We start from the raw sequence: 17144 nt of genomic DNA on the forward strand, positions 1-17144 counted from the left end.
CCCTTCCACTACGCCGATCGCCTGGGTGATTTTGTCCATCCGGAATTGGGCTCACCCAAACCCATCTTCCAACCATCTCCTCGAGCAAGCTTCCGCTCTGGCTTCTCATCCCTCGAAAATGCCACATGCTCTCTTCTCGTCCGTTAGCGTACTCTTCCGCAACACCTCCATCCTCAGACGCACCGAGCATGTCAACTCTCTCCCATGTCATCTTTCTCGCTAGCTATGTCTTTCGCTCGACTTCCTGTGCTCCTAAATTCTAGAACACTTAGACACGGGGTATCAAAACATAACAGGACCTAACCTGACTTGATTAATCACATCAAAACTACCACGGGGTACTTACAATCTCCTCCTTTTTGATATGAGCAACCCAAGTTAAGTTAAGGTAAATCAAATATAACTAACAGTAAGATAATAATTTTTACAAGTACAAAATGTGCAAAAAAATTAAATAAATTTAAATTTATCCTCCCCCTAGACTTAATCTTACTTCTCCCCTTTGATCACATTAAAAAAATAGGGTACTTTAAAATGACTTGAAAGTTAGTCCAAAACAAAGTCTAAGGGAAAATATTATAATAACAATTATCCAAGAAACCATGAAAGTTTAAATTTTGATAAAATCTGGACTTTAATAAGGTATAAACGAATTTTTAAAAAATAATTTGAAAAATATTTTTAAGTATTGAAAAATTCTGAAAGTTTTAATAGGAGTTGAACAGACATATATAAAGCAGATAAAAAGTTTTGCACAAAAGAGCTAACTTAAGCAAAACATAAATTCTAAAAATACTTTAATTTTAAAAACTACTTTTTTGAGTAATTAACAAATATTTTTAGATTGGGCAAAAAAAATTATACTAGTTAACTATTCCACGGTTAGTCTATTAAACATTCATTTCAATAATTAGCTTCCAGGCTGTTGCGAGACACTAGGCCTTCTTGGATATTGGAACAACAGCCACTTCTAGACAAAATCTTTTGAAGAAATTAAATATTTAATTTTCTTTCTGCGAATTATAATTTTTTTAAAAAAATAATTTATTCTAAGTAAGATTTGGGAAATCAATATAGGTTTCTTCCTACTGAATTGATTAAGTGTCTTTTAGGAACATATTTAGGTGATAACTTTTTAATTTGACCCTTATGGTATCTAAAATACCAATTGAGTCCTTGATAATATCTAGAATGTGAGCATACAGAATTTTTTAATTTTTCTATTTGTTACTTTAAATTAGCATTTTCAATTTTTAATTTATCAAGCTCCTCTATTAAGCAAGATTTTGCTAAGATTATTTTTATTTCTAAGTTTTCTTTTTTCAAATTTTCCTTTTTGGTTTTTAATTTGCACATTAATTTAGTCATAGATTTAATGCCAAAGTAATGTTGATCAGGAGGTGAGAGGCATACTTCACTTACCATGTCAGATCTGAAACTTGATTCTTCCCCTACTTCACTCGATGCTGGCTTCTGAGGAGCTTTGTTCTTTGTGACTAGTCATCAGTGCTAGTCCGGCGTATGCTTCTATTTCTGACTCAGATGACGAGCTTTTGTCCCAAGTGGCCTTGAGATTCTTGTGCTTGTTTTGCTTGGGGCCTTTGCCTTTTTCCTTTTTGAGCTTCGGGCAGTCCTCCTTTATGTGTCCTTCTTTTTTACACTGGTAGCATCAAATCTTCCTTCTATTTCTTTGATTTTTTCTGTTATGCAGTTCTTTAAATTTATTAGACTTAAAAAAAAATTTAAACTTTATTACCATGTACGCTTCTTGGTTTCCTTCCATATCTGAGTCTGACTTAGGTTTGTCCTTCTTGGTGGCTCTTAGTGCCATATTCTAGCTTGACTCTACTGGTGTACCTGCACATCAAGTCTCATATAATTCTAAAGTTGAAAATAATTCCTCTAGGGTACTTACCTCTAGGTCCTTCGAGATGTAGTAGGCATCTACGATCGAAGTCCATTCAGGGATTCTGGGAAAGGCGTTTAGTGTATAACATACCGAGTCCCGGTTGGTTACCATTTCACCGAGGTTGCCTGATCCGGTGATCAGCTTCTTGATCTTCTTGTGTAGTTTGGCTACCTTCTCACCTTTTTCTAGATGGATGTTCATTAGTTTGTTCCGAAGAATGTCCCATCATGCAAATTTTGCTTCGAATGTTCCTTCGTGGAGTTCCAGGAACTTCTCCCAAAAGCCTTTTACCGATGTGTAGCTTCTGATGTGATTTACTTCTTGAGGCGGTAATACACTCAAAAGGTTATATTCCGCTCTTCTATTGGCTATGAAATTGCTTTGCTCCTTTTTTGTCCAGAGGTACTCTTCTTTCTTTATGCCTTGTTGATCTTTTGGAACTGCAAAATCATACTTAATTATTAAAAGGATTTCAAAGTCAATTTTTAGGAATACCTCCCTTGGGTGTTTCCAGTGTGCGAACTCCCCCTCGAACTTTGGTGGGATGAGGCTTGGTCCGGCCATTGATTTTGCTTCAGTCAGCGGTTAGTCCTTCTGAAATAAACTTAGCTCTGATACCACTTGTTAGGACCTGTGCGACCGGCAAGAGGGGAGGGGTGAATTGCTTGTAAATTATAAATGGACCTTTTCTCGATCTTTCAAACAAGATTAGTAGCACAATTAACTTAAAGAAGTTTAACAACTAATAAAATAAAGAGGCACAGAAAGTTACTTGATTACAACTTAGGTGATTGTAATCCAAGGTAAAAGAAAGCACTAAAAGATCTCCTTCGGTGAAGGCGGAGAAGCCTCTTACACTCTTTGAACACTCAGAAAGTTACTAGAAAATGAATATTTGAGTTGTTGTTTATTTCCTAGGTCCAGGGGTCTTTTTATAGCCCCTGAAAAATCTCATCCGAGGCTGGAAGGAGCCTCCAATAAGGTGGAAGGCGCCTCCAGTGAGGCAAGCGAAGATAAGATTTTATCTTCGCTAACAGTTAATTTTGCCCAATCTAAGGCACCTTCAAAGGGTTGAAGGCGCCTTTCATGGGTGGTTGAAGGCGCCTTCCCACAGAAAGGCGCGGAGGTACCTCCAACCACATTGAGGCTACCTCCAGTAACTTCGCAGCTCCCCGTTGGCTCTTCCGCTGCGCCGATCGCATGGGTGATTTCGTCCATCTGGAATTGGGCTCACCTAGACCCATCTTCCGGCCTTCTCCTCGAGCAAGCTTCCGCTCTTGCTTCTCATCCCTCTGAAACACCGTGCACTCCCTTCTCTTCCACCAGTGTACTCTTCTCCAACACCTCATCCCTCGAACACACGGAGCCCGTCGACTCTCTCTCGTGCCGTCCTTCTCGCTAGCTGCGTCTTTCGCTCGACTTCCTGTGATCCTAAGTTCCTGCACACTTAGACACAAGGCATCAAAATATAACAGGACCTAACCTGACTTGGTTGATCACATCAAAATTATCACGGGGTACTTACAGAGTCATCAATAAAGAGTAAAAAATATTTACTTATACCAAGTAAAGGAGGATTGATCAGTCCACAAACATCTGTATGCCTAAGTCCAAGTAGCATTGTCACTCTGAATGTTGCTTCTTTTGGAAAACTCTTCCTGGCATTTTTCCTAGGACGGAAAGCTTCACATAAATGATTTGGATGGTTGATCAAAGGCGTACATTTCACCATATTCTTTTCTCCCATAGCCTTTAATGCTCCAAAATTCAAATGACCGAATCTCATGTGCCATTGTCATGCTTCATTTTACACATTAGCCTTCAAACACTTTGCTTCAATTGTCTTAATATTCAAAGCAAACATCCTATTCCTTGATATAGCAACCCTAGCAAGTAAATTAGCATTTTGATTTCTAAGCCAAAGATAGTTATTCTTCATTAGAATCTCATAACCTCTTTCAAGTAGTTGACCCAAGCTTATAATGTTACTCCTTAATTTTGGCACAAAGTAAACATATGATATTATTTTATAATTGTCATCTTTAGAAGAGATGAGAATTGTATCTTTCCCTTCAATATGAATTTTTGAGGAGTCTCTAAAAGAAATAACGTTTTTCACTTTCTCATCAAGCTCTACAAATTTATCTTTGTACCCATACATATGATTGTTTGCACCATTATCCAAATACCCTAAATTGTTATCACCTTTTTTTTTTTTTCTTTCTCGATTTGTATTAATAAAGTTGACTCTTCAATTTCTTGATTGTCAGCAACAAGATGAGCCTTTTCTTTAATATCATTAGTAGCTCTATGGTATTTCCAATCATAATGATCCATTTTATGGCAAGCGTAACATTCAACTTTAGACTTGTCATACCTTCTTCTATTTGAAGTTGGATAATAGCCTTGTCCTTTTCCTCTTGCTCTTCCATAGTATCTAGGTAATGATTGACTTCTTTCTGCTTGATTAAATTTGTCTCTTTTCCCCTCACTTTGTCAATTTTGGCCATGTCCATGTTCTCTTTCTCGTCCACGGCCTCTGCCTCAACCATGACCTCTAAAATAATCATGTCCTTTTTCATTATTTTTTAGTGTAGTCTTGGCTTTGAGAACTTGCTCCAATGACTTTTCTTGTCTTCTTTTCATCTTTTCTTCATGGGTTTGTAATGATCCCTCCAATTCTTCAATAATCATTGAATCTAAATCTTTTATTTCTTCAATGACAGATACAATATAGTCAAATTTAGGAATTAAAGAATGAAGCATCTTTTCCACAATGCGTACATCTTCTATCTTGTCTTCATATCTCTTCAATTGATTCACAATTTCCTTCACCCATGAACAATAATCCATGATGGATTTAGACTCTATAATCTGCAATGCTTCAAAATTACACCTTAATTATTGAAGTTTTACCTTCTTTGCTTTGTCAACACCTTGAGTCTTTGCCAATATCTTTCAAATTTATTTTGATGTAGTAGCATCGGTCACCTTCTCAAACATGGAATCATCGAAACATTGATAGATGAGGATGAGAGCTTGTTGATTCTTCTTCTTTGTCTTTAACAAAGAATCCTTCTCTGCTTGAGGAAAATTATTTTCATTTTGAGGCTTCTCATAGCCTTTCTCTACAATCTCCCATAGATTTTGAGAACCAAGCAATACTTTCATCATTAAACACCATGTCTCATAATTCTCCTTTGTGAGAGGAGGAAAATGAAAAGAAGAAACTCCATTGTTGGTCATCACTTGAGCACTTCAACCTATGATACCACTTTATTGGAGAGATGAAGATGAGGATCTTTCCAGATAGAAAGAGAATGAAGTAGAACTCAATAATAATTGTTCTTAATCTACTTGATTGATTATCAAATGTCAACTAAAGGGCATATTAATTTATACATACAAAAGGACATTTAAGGGGCATACACAACTCTTTAAAAGACACTTGAGTAACTCTACATGACTAGATACTAAGAATATGCTCTAGAAATATACTTTAAAATTAATGAATGAATAATATTCATTCATATAAATAAAAAATTAAGTTTATTATTTCAACAAAAGCCTCCGATGCTAAGTCAGAGGTAGAGTAATAATGAGTGGAGAGATGAATGTAGAAATATCATAGTTGTGAATTGGATTCCCGTTACCTTTGGCTAATCCCTTGTACCAAAATGTTTATTAAATTTGTTAAAATATCTAGTTTTGCATGGAAAGGTCCTTATGTTTCATTATGTGAAGACTGTTTTTAAGTTATGTTACAAATGTGATGAAAGGATAACTCTGAGTTACTCTCGTTATCATTGATTGTGTAAGATCATTCTTTGATTTCTTATGTCATTAATTACAATTATCATTGATCTTTCACTTCTTCTTCTTCTTTTTTTTTTTTTGCTAAGTGAATGTAGCAGCAATCACTTAGTTATTTTGTTTTTTTTCTTAGCCTCTCTCGATCACTTTCGATATATGATTTACTTGTATATCTGAGGATGTTATTCAGGGATCAGACATCAAAACTTTTTAGTTATATTTTCAGGAACAAAAGGGAAAATCTGTAGCTCTCCAATCCAAACAACAGAGAAGTTTTACAGTAAAATTCTCGATTCTTGATTCTAGATTCTTATTTCGTCGATAGGTTTGAAGGTTTTGTACACGACGATCAATGATTCAATCGCATCGAGTTTGTCAGCTCATTAGGGCAACAGGGGAACTGCCTCCAGAAATTGCCATGCAACTTGATCATGGCGATCACCTTTTCTTTGTTGGACGGCCGGCCATCGACGTGCAACACTGCCACCAGTTTTCTCACCGCCCCGACCGCCATCATCTCCTCCGCCGTCTTCTCCACCGCCGAGAATCTGCTCACCAGCCACAGCACCGTCACCCCCAGTCTGGTTGCCGTCTCCGACACGCGCAGCAACTTCTTCGCCACAGCCGCCACGCCCAGCCCGTGCTCCGCGAACGCCGCCCGACCCTCCGGCAGCTCGCACAGACGCTTCAGCAGCAGCAGCGCCCGCTCGCAGCTGCTCCGGCTGGCCTCCGGCAGCAGCTCCACCAGCACGCGCACCGCGCCGGCCTCGACGGCGCGCGAGCGGCTCCGCCGCGAGCACGCCGCAAGTTCCAGCAGCAAATCCAGAGCGCAGGAGCTCAGTTTGGTCGAAACGGAGATCTCGTCGGAGAGTAGCTCCAGCAGCGCCGTGAACAGATCGACTTCCTGGTCGACGGGGATCCACTGGTCCCTGTTCAATTTAGAAATTTTGACCAAGATGGACATAGCGTCGACGCGGGCGTCGGCGCTGCCGTTTTGAAGGACGGACAAGATGGGCCTCAAGTGCTCTGGCTTCACTAGAACGTCGAAGGTAGCTCGGTCCGACAGGGGAAGAAGAGCGAGAACGCCGAGAGCCTCCTCGCAGGCGCCGAAGCCGGCGAAGCCGGCAGTGTTCACGATCTCCGCGACGACGCACTCGAGCACCTTCGACGACACATTCTCATCGTCGAGAATACTTGCATCGCCGGAAAGAACAGAGCGGAGCTTTCTGAGCCGGGTGGCCTTGAAGGGGCCGGTGCGGATGCTGCAGAGCAGGGCGTCGACTTCGTCGACTTTCCGGCCATCAGATGGAGGAGGAGGAGGGGAGGAAGTGAAGGAGGAGATGAGGCGGCCGAGGGTGTGGTTGGGGGTGAGATTGAAGGACGTGAGGCGTTGCATGGTGGCGGGGCAGGTGGACTTGTTGTAGGCGAAGAGCCACTTCTCGATGTTCTTCCGCTCGTAGCTGACGCCGGTCGCCACTGTGACGGGGTCGCACATGAGCTCCATTGAGATGGGGCAGAGGAAATGGACAGGAACCCCTGTTTTCGCTGCCGCCGCCGCTTCTTCTTCTTCCATGGCGAGCTTATCTTTCTTTTCTGTGCGATTCGACGGGGTTTGTATACATATGGATGTTTTCACGGGGTAAGTTGCAATTTAACCCTCAGAAATTTATAGAATTCTTTTCGGCGGTGATATGTATTCTTGCAATAAGTCAATGGGCAAAGATTCAAAAACGTAAAGAGGAAGGGGTAAAACGAAAAATCATGATAGAGATAGTGGCTGAGGTAGATATACACATAACACCCCCACAATAACACTAAATATTTCTCTCAAATATTTATGGTCCCCACATCCACATCATCAATTAAATATTTCACTCCTCAAATATCTTAAATTTCACAATAAAATATCTCCTCAACCAAAATATTTATGGATCCACCTATCAAATATCTTACTCTCAAATATCTCAAATTATATAATAAAATATCTTAATAAAGTAATCATTACCTCTTATAGGGTCTACTTGCATGCCATCTATCATGAAATTACCGGACATAAAGTTATGTCTGGTGATTTTTATTCATCTCTCCAAATATCCCGATAATAAGGGATATTTGAAAAGGAGATATTTAAAAAAATATTTTCTTTAAATATTCCTTATTGAAGGTGTCCTAAAATAGGGCTTACAAGTCAAAGTCAATGGCCAAGTATACTTCATACTTGTCGATTTTTGTAATTGAATTATGGATGGAGCTTCAAGCAAGTTCCAATGTGAATTATATTAATCTAAAAAAGATTCAAATAAATGGCAATACATTGATTAGATTGTTGAGCTGCCTTCTCCTCAGCCATGTATAGTTTTGACTTTTATTTCCCAGGGAACTAAATCTCAATCTACTACAAGCTGTTTGATTTTGTCAATAATTGGTTGGAGGTGGTATGTCAAACCTTTATTAAATTGAGCATTTAGTATTAAATAGTGGGCATAATCATCCATTAAATAATCAAGGTGCGACTATTAAATGGGAATACATCCAACTTTGAAGGAGTTATTGAACTGCTCGCATTACCAATGAAAGTCTACTTTGTCTGTGTTATTTTAGATGATTATTTAATCTATACATCTGGGATACATGTATGAGCAGTAGAATTTTTGTTAGTATTTCAATTACATATTCAACGATAAAATGTCAAAGTCTACGGGAACTGGATTGGCTTAGAATATAAGAAAAAGTAAACAAGAAGCTCTCTTTTTCATGTTATGGACTTCACTTGGAATAATAACCAAGAAAATGAAGTTATAAATCCATTTGTTTTGACATTTAGCACCGAAGACTGACATATTAAGGATTGAATTTTTCAATGTATATCTTGGTTTGTTGTGTATAGCTACCACATCTTGAAGAAGTATGCTAGTATTACAAGGTGACTTTCTTGAAAACCCTAACCCCTAAACCACATCACTTCTTGACCTCTGGCTGGTTTTAAAAGAGTGTTTGCATATCGGCCTTGTTTGCCTCGAGTGGGAGTGTCCATTTTTGTATATATGAATTTATGTTTATGCTACTTGCATATATAAACACGTTCATAAAAGCAGTGCATTTTTATCTGCAAACCTGTGCACCTTCAAATATACAATTAACATACCTACATTTTTTTCTTCTTTTGAAAACAAAACTAAGGCATTCTTCATCGGATCGTGGGAGTTCATCCAAGTTTTATCACCTAGTTCATTGTTTCTACAGTTTTGAGAGGTGGAGCACCCTTTCCAAGCGGTAATATTTAGCCATCGGCTTTCTATAGAAGAACAAAAGAAGGAAATAATAGCAACAAAAAGAACGAACATAAAAGAACAGGTGAGATAACAATGTCACATCAGCCATGATCATAAAGATTGCCCCAAAATGAAGGGAATTTTCAAAAAAAAAAAAAATCCTTTCTAGCTAAATACGACCATTTCACCAGGCTCATCTTCATCATTCACTAAGATGTATATATACATACACACAAGAATATGTGAAGCCTAACTCTAAGTTATAAAGTGTACCGCCCAGATTTGTATAGGGATTCTAAGTAACAAAGTATACCGCCCAGATTTGTTTAGGTATTCTGCTGCATTAGTTGGCACTGCCAATTTCACCACTAAACCACCGACAATAGCTGCGCAACTGAGCAGAGGGATCTAAGAATTTGGATGCTACAACGACCTGTCATAAGCTTCATGTATGATAGTTTTATCCTGTAGATAGCATAAAAACAAAAAAGGATCAAACTTTGAAGATGAACCACATCGGCTGACTCAAACAATTAAACTAGGAACCAGAGGCTGAATCAGCGCAGTTCTATTTAGCGAAAGGCATCTGGTTCGATCAGAAAAAACTGGAGACCAGTCGGGCCTCCTGTAAGTTCCATCCCAGTATAATTTTCAAAACACTGGGGTTAACAATTGAGCTTCCCACTACGTGCATGCATGTAAGGGGGCAAACTCAAATTTTCCATGAAGCACAGGAGAATGGAGCTCAGGGCATTGTCAGGAAAGCAGAGCGTATGTTTGGGTCCAAACTATTTCGTTAAAGAAAAAGATGAAACAATCTAAAAACCTCTAATAAACCTAAATTCCGGATGCATATCAAAGTGCTCATGAGATCATAGAAACAGATGAGGAAAAAAACGGTTACCTCATTCTGGATACTAGCCTCCGATGAAAACCATCGCATGAGATTGCCAAGGTGGATTATAACAGGAATTAGCTTGAACATTAGGGGAGTTGTTACCTGCTCCGGGAGGAATAAGTTCAACTTTGGAACAATTAAAACAGAAAAAAGAAGGTAATAGTTGAATAAACAGAAATACAAAAACCTCACCAAGCTAAGTGCTGTTGTTCCTAAAAGTAATAGGTACATTTTCCCCTGCAAAGGATGAGAACAAAATCATAATCTAATATATATATATGTGTGTGCGCGCGCGCACGCGCAGGTGTGGAAAAAAAAACATAAAAGATGACAGATTGAAGAGGGGAAAATCTGAAATCCAACTCAACCTAATCCAAACATGAAAAAAAAATTTGCAGAAATTCACCTCAATTAGATGAAGATTTGAAGCTCGACTTAACAGAACAAATGCGAATTCCCCAATTTGAGCTAATGACAAACTCACCTTGGTTGCAAATAAATAGCAATATACCATTAGAACACAAAAGGCAAAGAATTCTAATAAATAATGAAAATTTCAGAAATGATACTTACAAGAAATGCTGTCCTGATGCCGTATCCAAAGGCTTTCACTACAACAGTTGCCACAACTGTCTTAACTATCACAACCAGAATAACTGATGCTAACAATATATCAACATGGTGCCAGAGGAACTGAACATGTATGAGCATGCCAATGCAAGCAAGGAAAAGTGCAGCAAATAGATTCCGGATTGGTTCCACCTAAAACACCCAAGAATAACAGTTAGACAGCTCAAAGCACAAGACAATTGGGGAAAAAAGAACAATTCTGGACCTAAGCTACCAACGACCAAATTATCATCATGTTTCATTTTTATTTATTGCTGTGCTTCATCAAATTGCACAACAAATTAAAACCTAATAGTGGTTTCTAATTAAAAAAATTAAATATGAGGGATTCAAAGAGAGATTGCCAAGTTTACTTGGTTATGAACCCTAATCAGCATATCAGCTTCTGTGTCATTTTGAAAGAAAATGTGCTTTCCATATATGTTAACACAATTCAGGTTTGTAGAGCAAGGCATGATATAAAGCCCAGTATTTTACATTTCTATTGGTTGGCTTTAGCCGGTAGAGGTAGATCTTAAAATTTTCCAAAATCAAGACATGGAGTAACTTTAATTCAGTAAGCATGGTTGGAAAAAAAAACAGAATCGTTGTGACTCATCAAGACATGATGATGGTTTACTAAAACATATAACAAATGACATGAAAGTCCATCCCGAATGTATATTCAATCCCTTCAAGCAAATTACATAGTGTTGAGACACAGATGCCTTCAACTGAATTTGAATTTTGCAACCAAATCAGTCAGGTTGGCTTGTATATTTGAGTTTTTAAAGCGCTATATTCAGATGGATCTACTAATTCTACAGAGTCGCAGCTTCAACAAACCTTTGCAACCAGGATGAAGGAAAGCCAACCCAATCTAAATACATAGATGGATCATATGTACAAAAAAGACAAGCTAATATGGTATATATTGCACTTAAAAAATTGCATGCACAGATTGAAGCATAAACCAATAAATATTACATGTAAAATTAATGCAAATTTAATGAGCCAAATATAAGGAAACCAGCATACCTGTTCTAGGGTATGATGAGCATAATCCGTCGTAGATATCATAACACCAGCAACAAATGACCCTAACTCAAGACTTAGACCTAAATAATCACTAACCTGATGAAATAACATTTATCATGAGATATAAAATGTAAGTGGAAACTTTTGAGCTATATTTCATTGCTAAGTTTCTTGAAAGTAAAAAAGGTCAGCATCCACTTACCCAAGCCAACAATAAGCAGAAAGCTACAGAGGCCAACTGGTAGAGCTCATTAGTCTGCAAATATAGTAAAGATTAAGTTTTGAGACGACAATAAAAACTCCATCTAGCAAGGAAATGACTCTTGTTTTACAAAGGAAAACAGAACTGTGTTAGTCAACCATCTGTTATTTATATCATCATTAAATAATAATCAAATATGAGATGATAATATAGGTCAGTATGCCAATCCCAGAAGGCTGTGAGGCTGTCAAACTGCTGCTAGGGTTTCTCCCTCCCAGTCTAAATAGTTAGATAAGTGATTCCTTTCAATTTATCATATAGTTGCATTTCTTAGCCACCATGTAGATAAAGGGAGCTAGTGTGAAGGAGTTGCATCTTTTTCTCTATAACTATCGTGCATGAAATGTAAGCAAATATATAACAAAGTGGATGTAAGGAAAATTTGTGAAAATTTATTAGAAAGCAAGATGCAATGATCACACACAATGGCTGTACTAGTTTTTTGTTAATCTCAATCAAAACAGACCTCCGAATCCTCAGCCACTCAGGTCTGACATAGTTCATTGCCTGTAATTTCCCATTGTTATGTGCCAGAGGACAAGCATATTGGCAAGGAGGGTGATATTATGAGCACTAGCATAGAAGGATAAAAGGAATTGCACAAGAAGTTGCTGAATTTCTAAGTTATCATATACTTACGAGTGGTAGTCGTGGCCTGCTGTGTAAGGAGTTGCAACCTCCTCTCTGTAACTATCTACCATGCATGAAATATAAACCTACCAGTGAAGGGTGGATGCAAGGAAAAGAAACAAGTTATGTTTGAAAGGAAACTCTCCTCCATTCTCTCCTTAAGCAATCCTCAACCCATGGTTCCAAATTTTGTTTCATGTCAAATAGACCAAATTTTCACAGAAAAAAATATCTAGCAAATTCAGGCAAACAATTTCCTGTTAAGCCATATCATCATACTCAGAATCTTGCCTACTTCGAAGGGAAAAACAGTTCTTCAGCAAAAGGAAAATCCATGTTCAATTGGTAAGCTCAAAGCAGCACCAAAAAAAGGTGAATTACAAATCTCCAATGTGTAAACATTAGCTACTTATACTACATAAATATGATAACTTACTTGAGATGACAACTGAATCATAAGCTTCAGGAAGCGAGGAACAAATGACCACGATAATAGAGAAGCAACAATAATGAACACTGCCAACACCGTTAACCTGCATACAACAATTTTTCAAAACAATTGCAATCGTTTATCATCTAAAATTTCAAAAAAAAAATATGAATCATTAACGTGAAACAGAACAGAAAAGTGTTATCCAAAATAATAGCTTAATGATAGAACTTACGACTTTGTCATTGACATAATTCCATGGAAAAGGCCACTATTTCCACCCAAAACAGGTAGTAGAGCAAATAAAAGGCCAACTGCACAATCCTGTAATAAACCACAGAATTTAAAAATGCGTCCTTCAAACATACTTAGCAGTGGACCTATTTGGCATGTTATTTTAATATCAGCTTAATCAACTCAGGACATGGCTTTTGTATTGGTTTCTGAGGAAACAAACTCAAACTCATGATTAATCATAGTCTTATTCATGAATATCAATATATATCTAGAGAGCCAAGCTTATTTAGATAGTATATTGGATGGTCAAGTAAAAACTTAGTAAATACTAAAGAAAATTGAAACTGTTACAGCATTAAGTCTAGGTCAATATTGAAACAAAACCCTTCCTAGCAATTATATAACGTGAGGAAGTTGATGAAGCAGACCTGAAGAATGAGGGTCCCAATTGTTACTTGTCCATGAAGGGAACTTGTGATATTTTTTTCCACCAAAAACTTTGATACCTGATAATATACAGAATGGAAAATACAGTTAGCATGTATAAAAGAATCGTAAGAATTTAATCATTCACCGTATTAAACTTAGACAAATAGTAATCACCACAGCTGTGGATGACATTGATAAGAATGAACCAACAAATATGCCCTCGGATGATTTTCCACCACAGAGCTACAGAAATGAAAATCAGGATACCTTCAGAGAATTTATTGCAAAATCCCAATAAAAAGGCAAAATAATATATTGAGAGAAAGAACAATCACAGCAACATTAGAATACACTCAGTGATCCCACATAGAACAAAAGGTAACCAAATAGATGATAATGTTTGCATACCATCGCAGTTAGGCCACATAAGAACATGAAAATAATTATTTGAAGTAGACCTCCTAGAATAGCAACAGGACCAACTGCCTTAAGCTGAAAATGATGGAATTTTGAGTACAACTATATATTAAATAAATGCATTTTCAATAACAATACTATGTTCGGTAATGTACCTTTGCAGAGGAAAACTCAAGACCCAGTGCAAAAAGGAGAAAGACAACGCCAAACTGAGCAAAAGTCTCAACCTGATCACAAATATCCAATTGACCATGCATTAAAAAAATGTGTCATGTTATAGAAGCAAGGTAAAAAACGTAAGAAAGTTGAACAGGTTATCATGGAGATATTCCTTGAGCCAAGGGTTGTGATACTATTATATTTGCTATTACCCACGCCAACAATCAAATCTGGACACAGATTGGCTTTCAAACAAGCATGTTGGATGATCTCTCAATGATACACAAGCTACCTGATCAAGAGAGAGAGAAAAAAGACAGCAAAGGAATCCTTATAATACATTGTTAATGTGGGTTTTCATCATCACTAGGAGTTAAAATCACCTCACTAGATTCTTTTGTGTTAGATTACTATAAGTTTAATTGGGAAAGCTTCGCAGTACCTCCACAAAATTACCTTGTCTTTTGTCATGTCAATTGCAGAATATTTATCAATTTCATGGAAGCTGAGTTCGCAACAAAGAGCAATGAGAAGCAAAGAAAACAAAAATACAAGGGATTTATGAAATTGACCCAATTATTGTTTGCAGAAAGTTCAAGAATACAGAGAGCAAATTTTCTACTAGACAATCACAAATTTGCAAAATGGAAGTGTCACAATGCATTTGATTGAATTAGATAAAGGAACAAAGGATAACAATTATTAGAGAGGGATAGATTTGTTAGGTTACCTGAACAATTTCACTAATAAATCTCAGACCACCTGGCCCAATGAGAGATCCAGCAAGAAGATAGCCAACAATGACCTAAAAATGAATTCATACCAACAAAAAGGGGAAAATCATGTTTTCCCCCAATCAAACCCATACAACATGAAAACATAACTAATATGATAGTACTCACTGGTTGTCCTAGGAAGGAAAACATAATGCCACCAATGGTGGCTGAAACTATCACAACCACTAGATCTGAAATTAATCTGTATGCAAGAACTTAGATTTAGCTATTCGATAAATGAAAGTTCACACAGGAGTGCACGTATGTACATCCACAAATAGGCGTGCAAGTAAATTGACTTTAATAAATTTACCTTAAATCTACTTGAAGTACTGGATATTTTGTTTTACGATTAGACATTACAAACACATTATCCTGCAACCAAGTAACGTATAAAGTCAATAATGGTACTTTCAAATATAAGGTAGTGGGGAGATGGTAGCCTACTGATCTCTGATTTTCACAAACCTTGCTATCTATCAGAGTTGTCATGTCATCAGAACCTTCATTTTCCAGATTAAAAACATCCCCAATTTGGAATTTAGTTGTTGAACTGCAAAAGCATTAAAAACACAGCCAGTAACTATCCATGTGCTTATTGATTATTGTCTGAAGATTACTGAAGTATCAATGTTTCATACTTTTGTTCATGACTATCATTCTTCTTTGACTTGTCATGAGTAATTATAGCAACAGTCTCCAAAACAGCCTGAAAAGCACAGTAGCAAAAGTTCCATTAGTTGCATCAAATCTTTACACCTGAACAAATGAAACCATAAAACAATCTACATTTGAAGATAAATAGAATATCATTAACAACAACTAAAGATCTTCAGCAAAAGAAGACAAGTGAGCAAGTGGAAAGTCACACCTACTTGATGATCTGCCACAGAGTTGTTGAAGTTACTTTGATCATGACCTGACAAATATTAATCAATTATCAGTACCACCTAATGACACACAACTAAACAAACCATACATAAAGAAGCAATAGATGCTTAATTTTCAAATGAGTTGAGAAACATAGAACAAAAATTTCTCACAAATTGTAATGTCTATGATGCTTGAAACATCGTGTGGCACCGTACACCAGTGGACATTTTATTCTTTGTTGTGGTCAGAGAAAGTAAGTGATTAGAAAAGAGAAAGACTTCTTCGGAAAAATGGTTAAATTTGTGAGGAAATCAATTTTCACAAGAACATGACAAACACAAGGATACTAAACTATAGTAAAGACCATCGAAAAATTTGCCCATATATTTGAGAGGGGCGTCGAGATGAATTTTCTTTATTTACAACCTATTCATTTATCGTTCTTAGATTACGCAAAACTGGATGGAAAAATAAACTTTCCGGAAGAGATGAAGAGGAATCAACTTCCTAACAGCACAAGCTTTAGGAGGCATTTGTTGGGATAAATGCAATTATTCTCTATGTAATCACACTTCTGGAACGAAAAGAAGAACCTCGACTGCTCACCTTCAGGTGTGTCGTTTTCAGAGAACTCCTTCTCGAGGACGCGATCGAACATATCCGCGATGCTCCCATCGCCTGTGTTATTCCGAACCTTGCTCCTCACAAGGTCACCGTAGAACTTCTCCCTCGTCTCCTTGTCGGGCCGCGCCAGCGCAGGCGAGGGCGCGAGGGCGACGACAAGGAGGAGCAACAGCAGCACCCAGAGCGCTCCTCTGGCCAAATCGGCCTCGGCGGCCATCGGATGGAGGATTTGGGCGATCGGGCGGTGGCACAAAGGATCCCTAGACGGAGAGCGGAACGCAAAGAAACAGCGAGCCCTTCGTTGTTCGTCAGTCGGTATCGGACCTATCGGTAGGCAAACCGTTGGGATCGGAGAGGGTACGAATCGGGTCCGCCGTCGCGGGGCCTGGAACGAGCGACGCAAACCTAATGAACTCGTTAAGGGAAAATGAGATGAGCGGATTTGATTCGACGACAAATGAAAAGGAGAGGCCACCTAAGAAAATTGTGATGCGATGAAAAATGAAACGCTCACAACAAGCAATCATTTATTTAACTCAATCGTCCATTAAAAAAATTAAGACAATCATTTACTTAAATTAATCATCCATTAAAAAAATTTATGACACCATATGACATGATTGAATTTGATCCATATATATCTCGATTAGTCCAAATTTAATCAAATAAAATTTTTTAAAATCAAATCTCGAATTAATTGATTTTTTATAGAAAAAAATTAGAATTTTAAAAAAATCTAACTCAATTTTTAAATTCGATCCTAAGGTA

At 37.6% G+C, this 17144-nt stretch overlaps 2 protein-coding genes across 4 annotated transcripts; both read right to left on the reverse strand.

Moving 5' to 3' along the window:
- Positions 1–6071: 6071 nt before the first annotated feature.
- Positions 6072–7295, reverse strand: LOC121991149 (E3 ubiquitin-protein ligase PUB23-like). Its single transcript, XM_042545169.1, has one exon. The coding sequence runs from the start codon at positions 7293–7295 to the stop codon at positions 6072–6074; it is 1224 nt and encodes a 407-aa protein (XP_042401103.1).
- Positions 7296–9041: 1746 nt separating this feature from the next.
- Positions 9042–16826, reverse strand: LOC121992783 (K(+) efflux antiporter 5-like). Of its 3 annotated transcripts, XM_042547347.1 has the most exons (20): positions 16359–16822; positions 15755–15798; positions 15521–15588; positions 15348–15432; positions 15193–15254; positions 15006–15081; positions 14834–14908; positions 14100–14171; positions 13936–14019; positions 13702–13770; positions 13527–13604; positions 13097–13185; positions 12868–12964; positions 11742–11795; positions 11540–11635; positions 10466–10654; positions 10299–10376; positions 10085–10129; positions 9899–9994; positions 9042–9459 (listed from the first exon to the last, which is right to left on the reverse strand). In XM_042547347.1, exons 1-20 carry the CDS (start codon positions 16591–16593, stop codon positions 9418–9420), a joined length of 1734 nt encoding a protein of 577 aa, XP_042403281.1. In that variant the 5' UTR covers positions 16594–16822; the 3' UTR covers positions 9042–9417. The 3 variants fall into 3 exon arrangements, with proteins under 3 accessions (XP_042403281.1, XP_042403280.1, XP_042403282.1); XM_042547346.1 differs by having other exon boundaries at positions 9899–10129; positions 16359–16826; XM_042547348.1 differs by having other exon boundaries at positions 9899–10129; positions 15751–15798; positions 16359–16453.
- Positions 16827–17144: the final 318 nt, after the last annotated feature.

Source organism: Zingiber officinale, chromosome 6B (assembly GCF_018446385.1).
Source record: "Zingiber officinale cultivar Zhangliang chromosome 6B, Zo_v1.1, whole genome shotgun sequence".
In the NCBI taxonomy this organism is placed as follows: domain Eukaryota; kingdom Viridiplantae; phylum Streptophyta; class Magnoliopsida; order Zingiberales; family Zingiberaceae; genus Zingiber; species Zingiber officinale.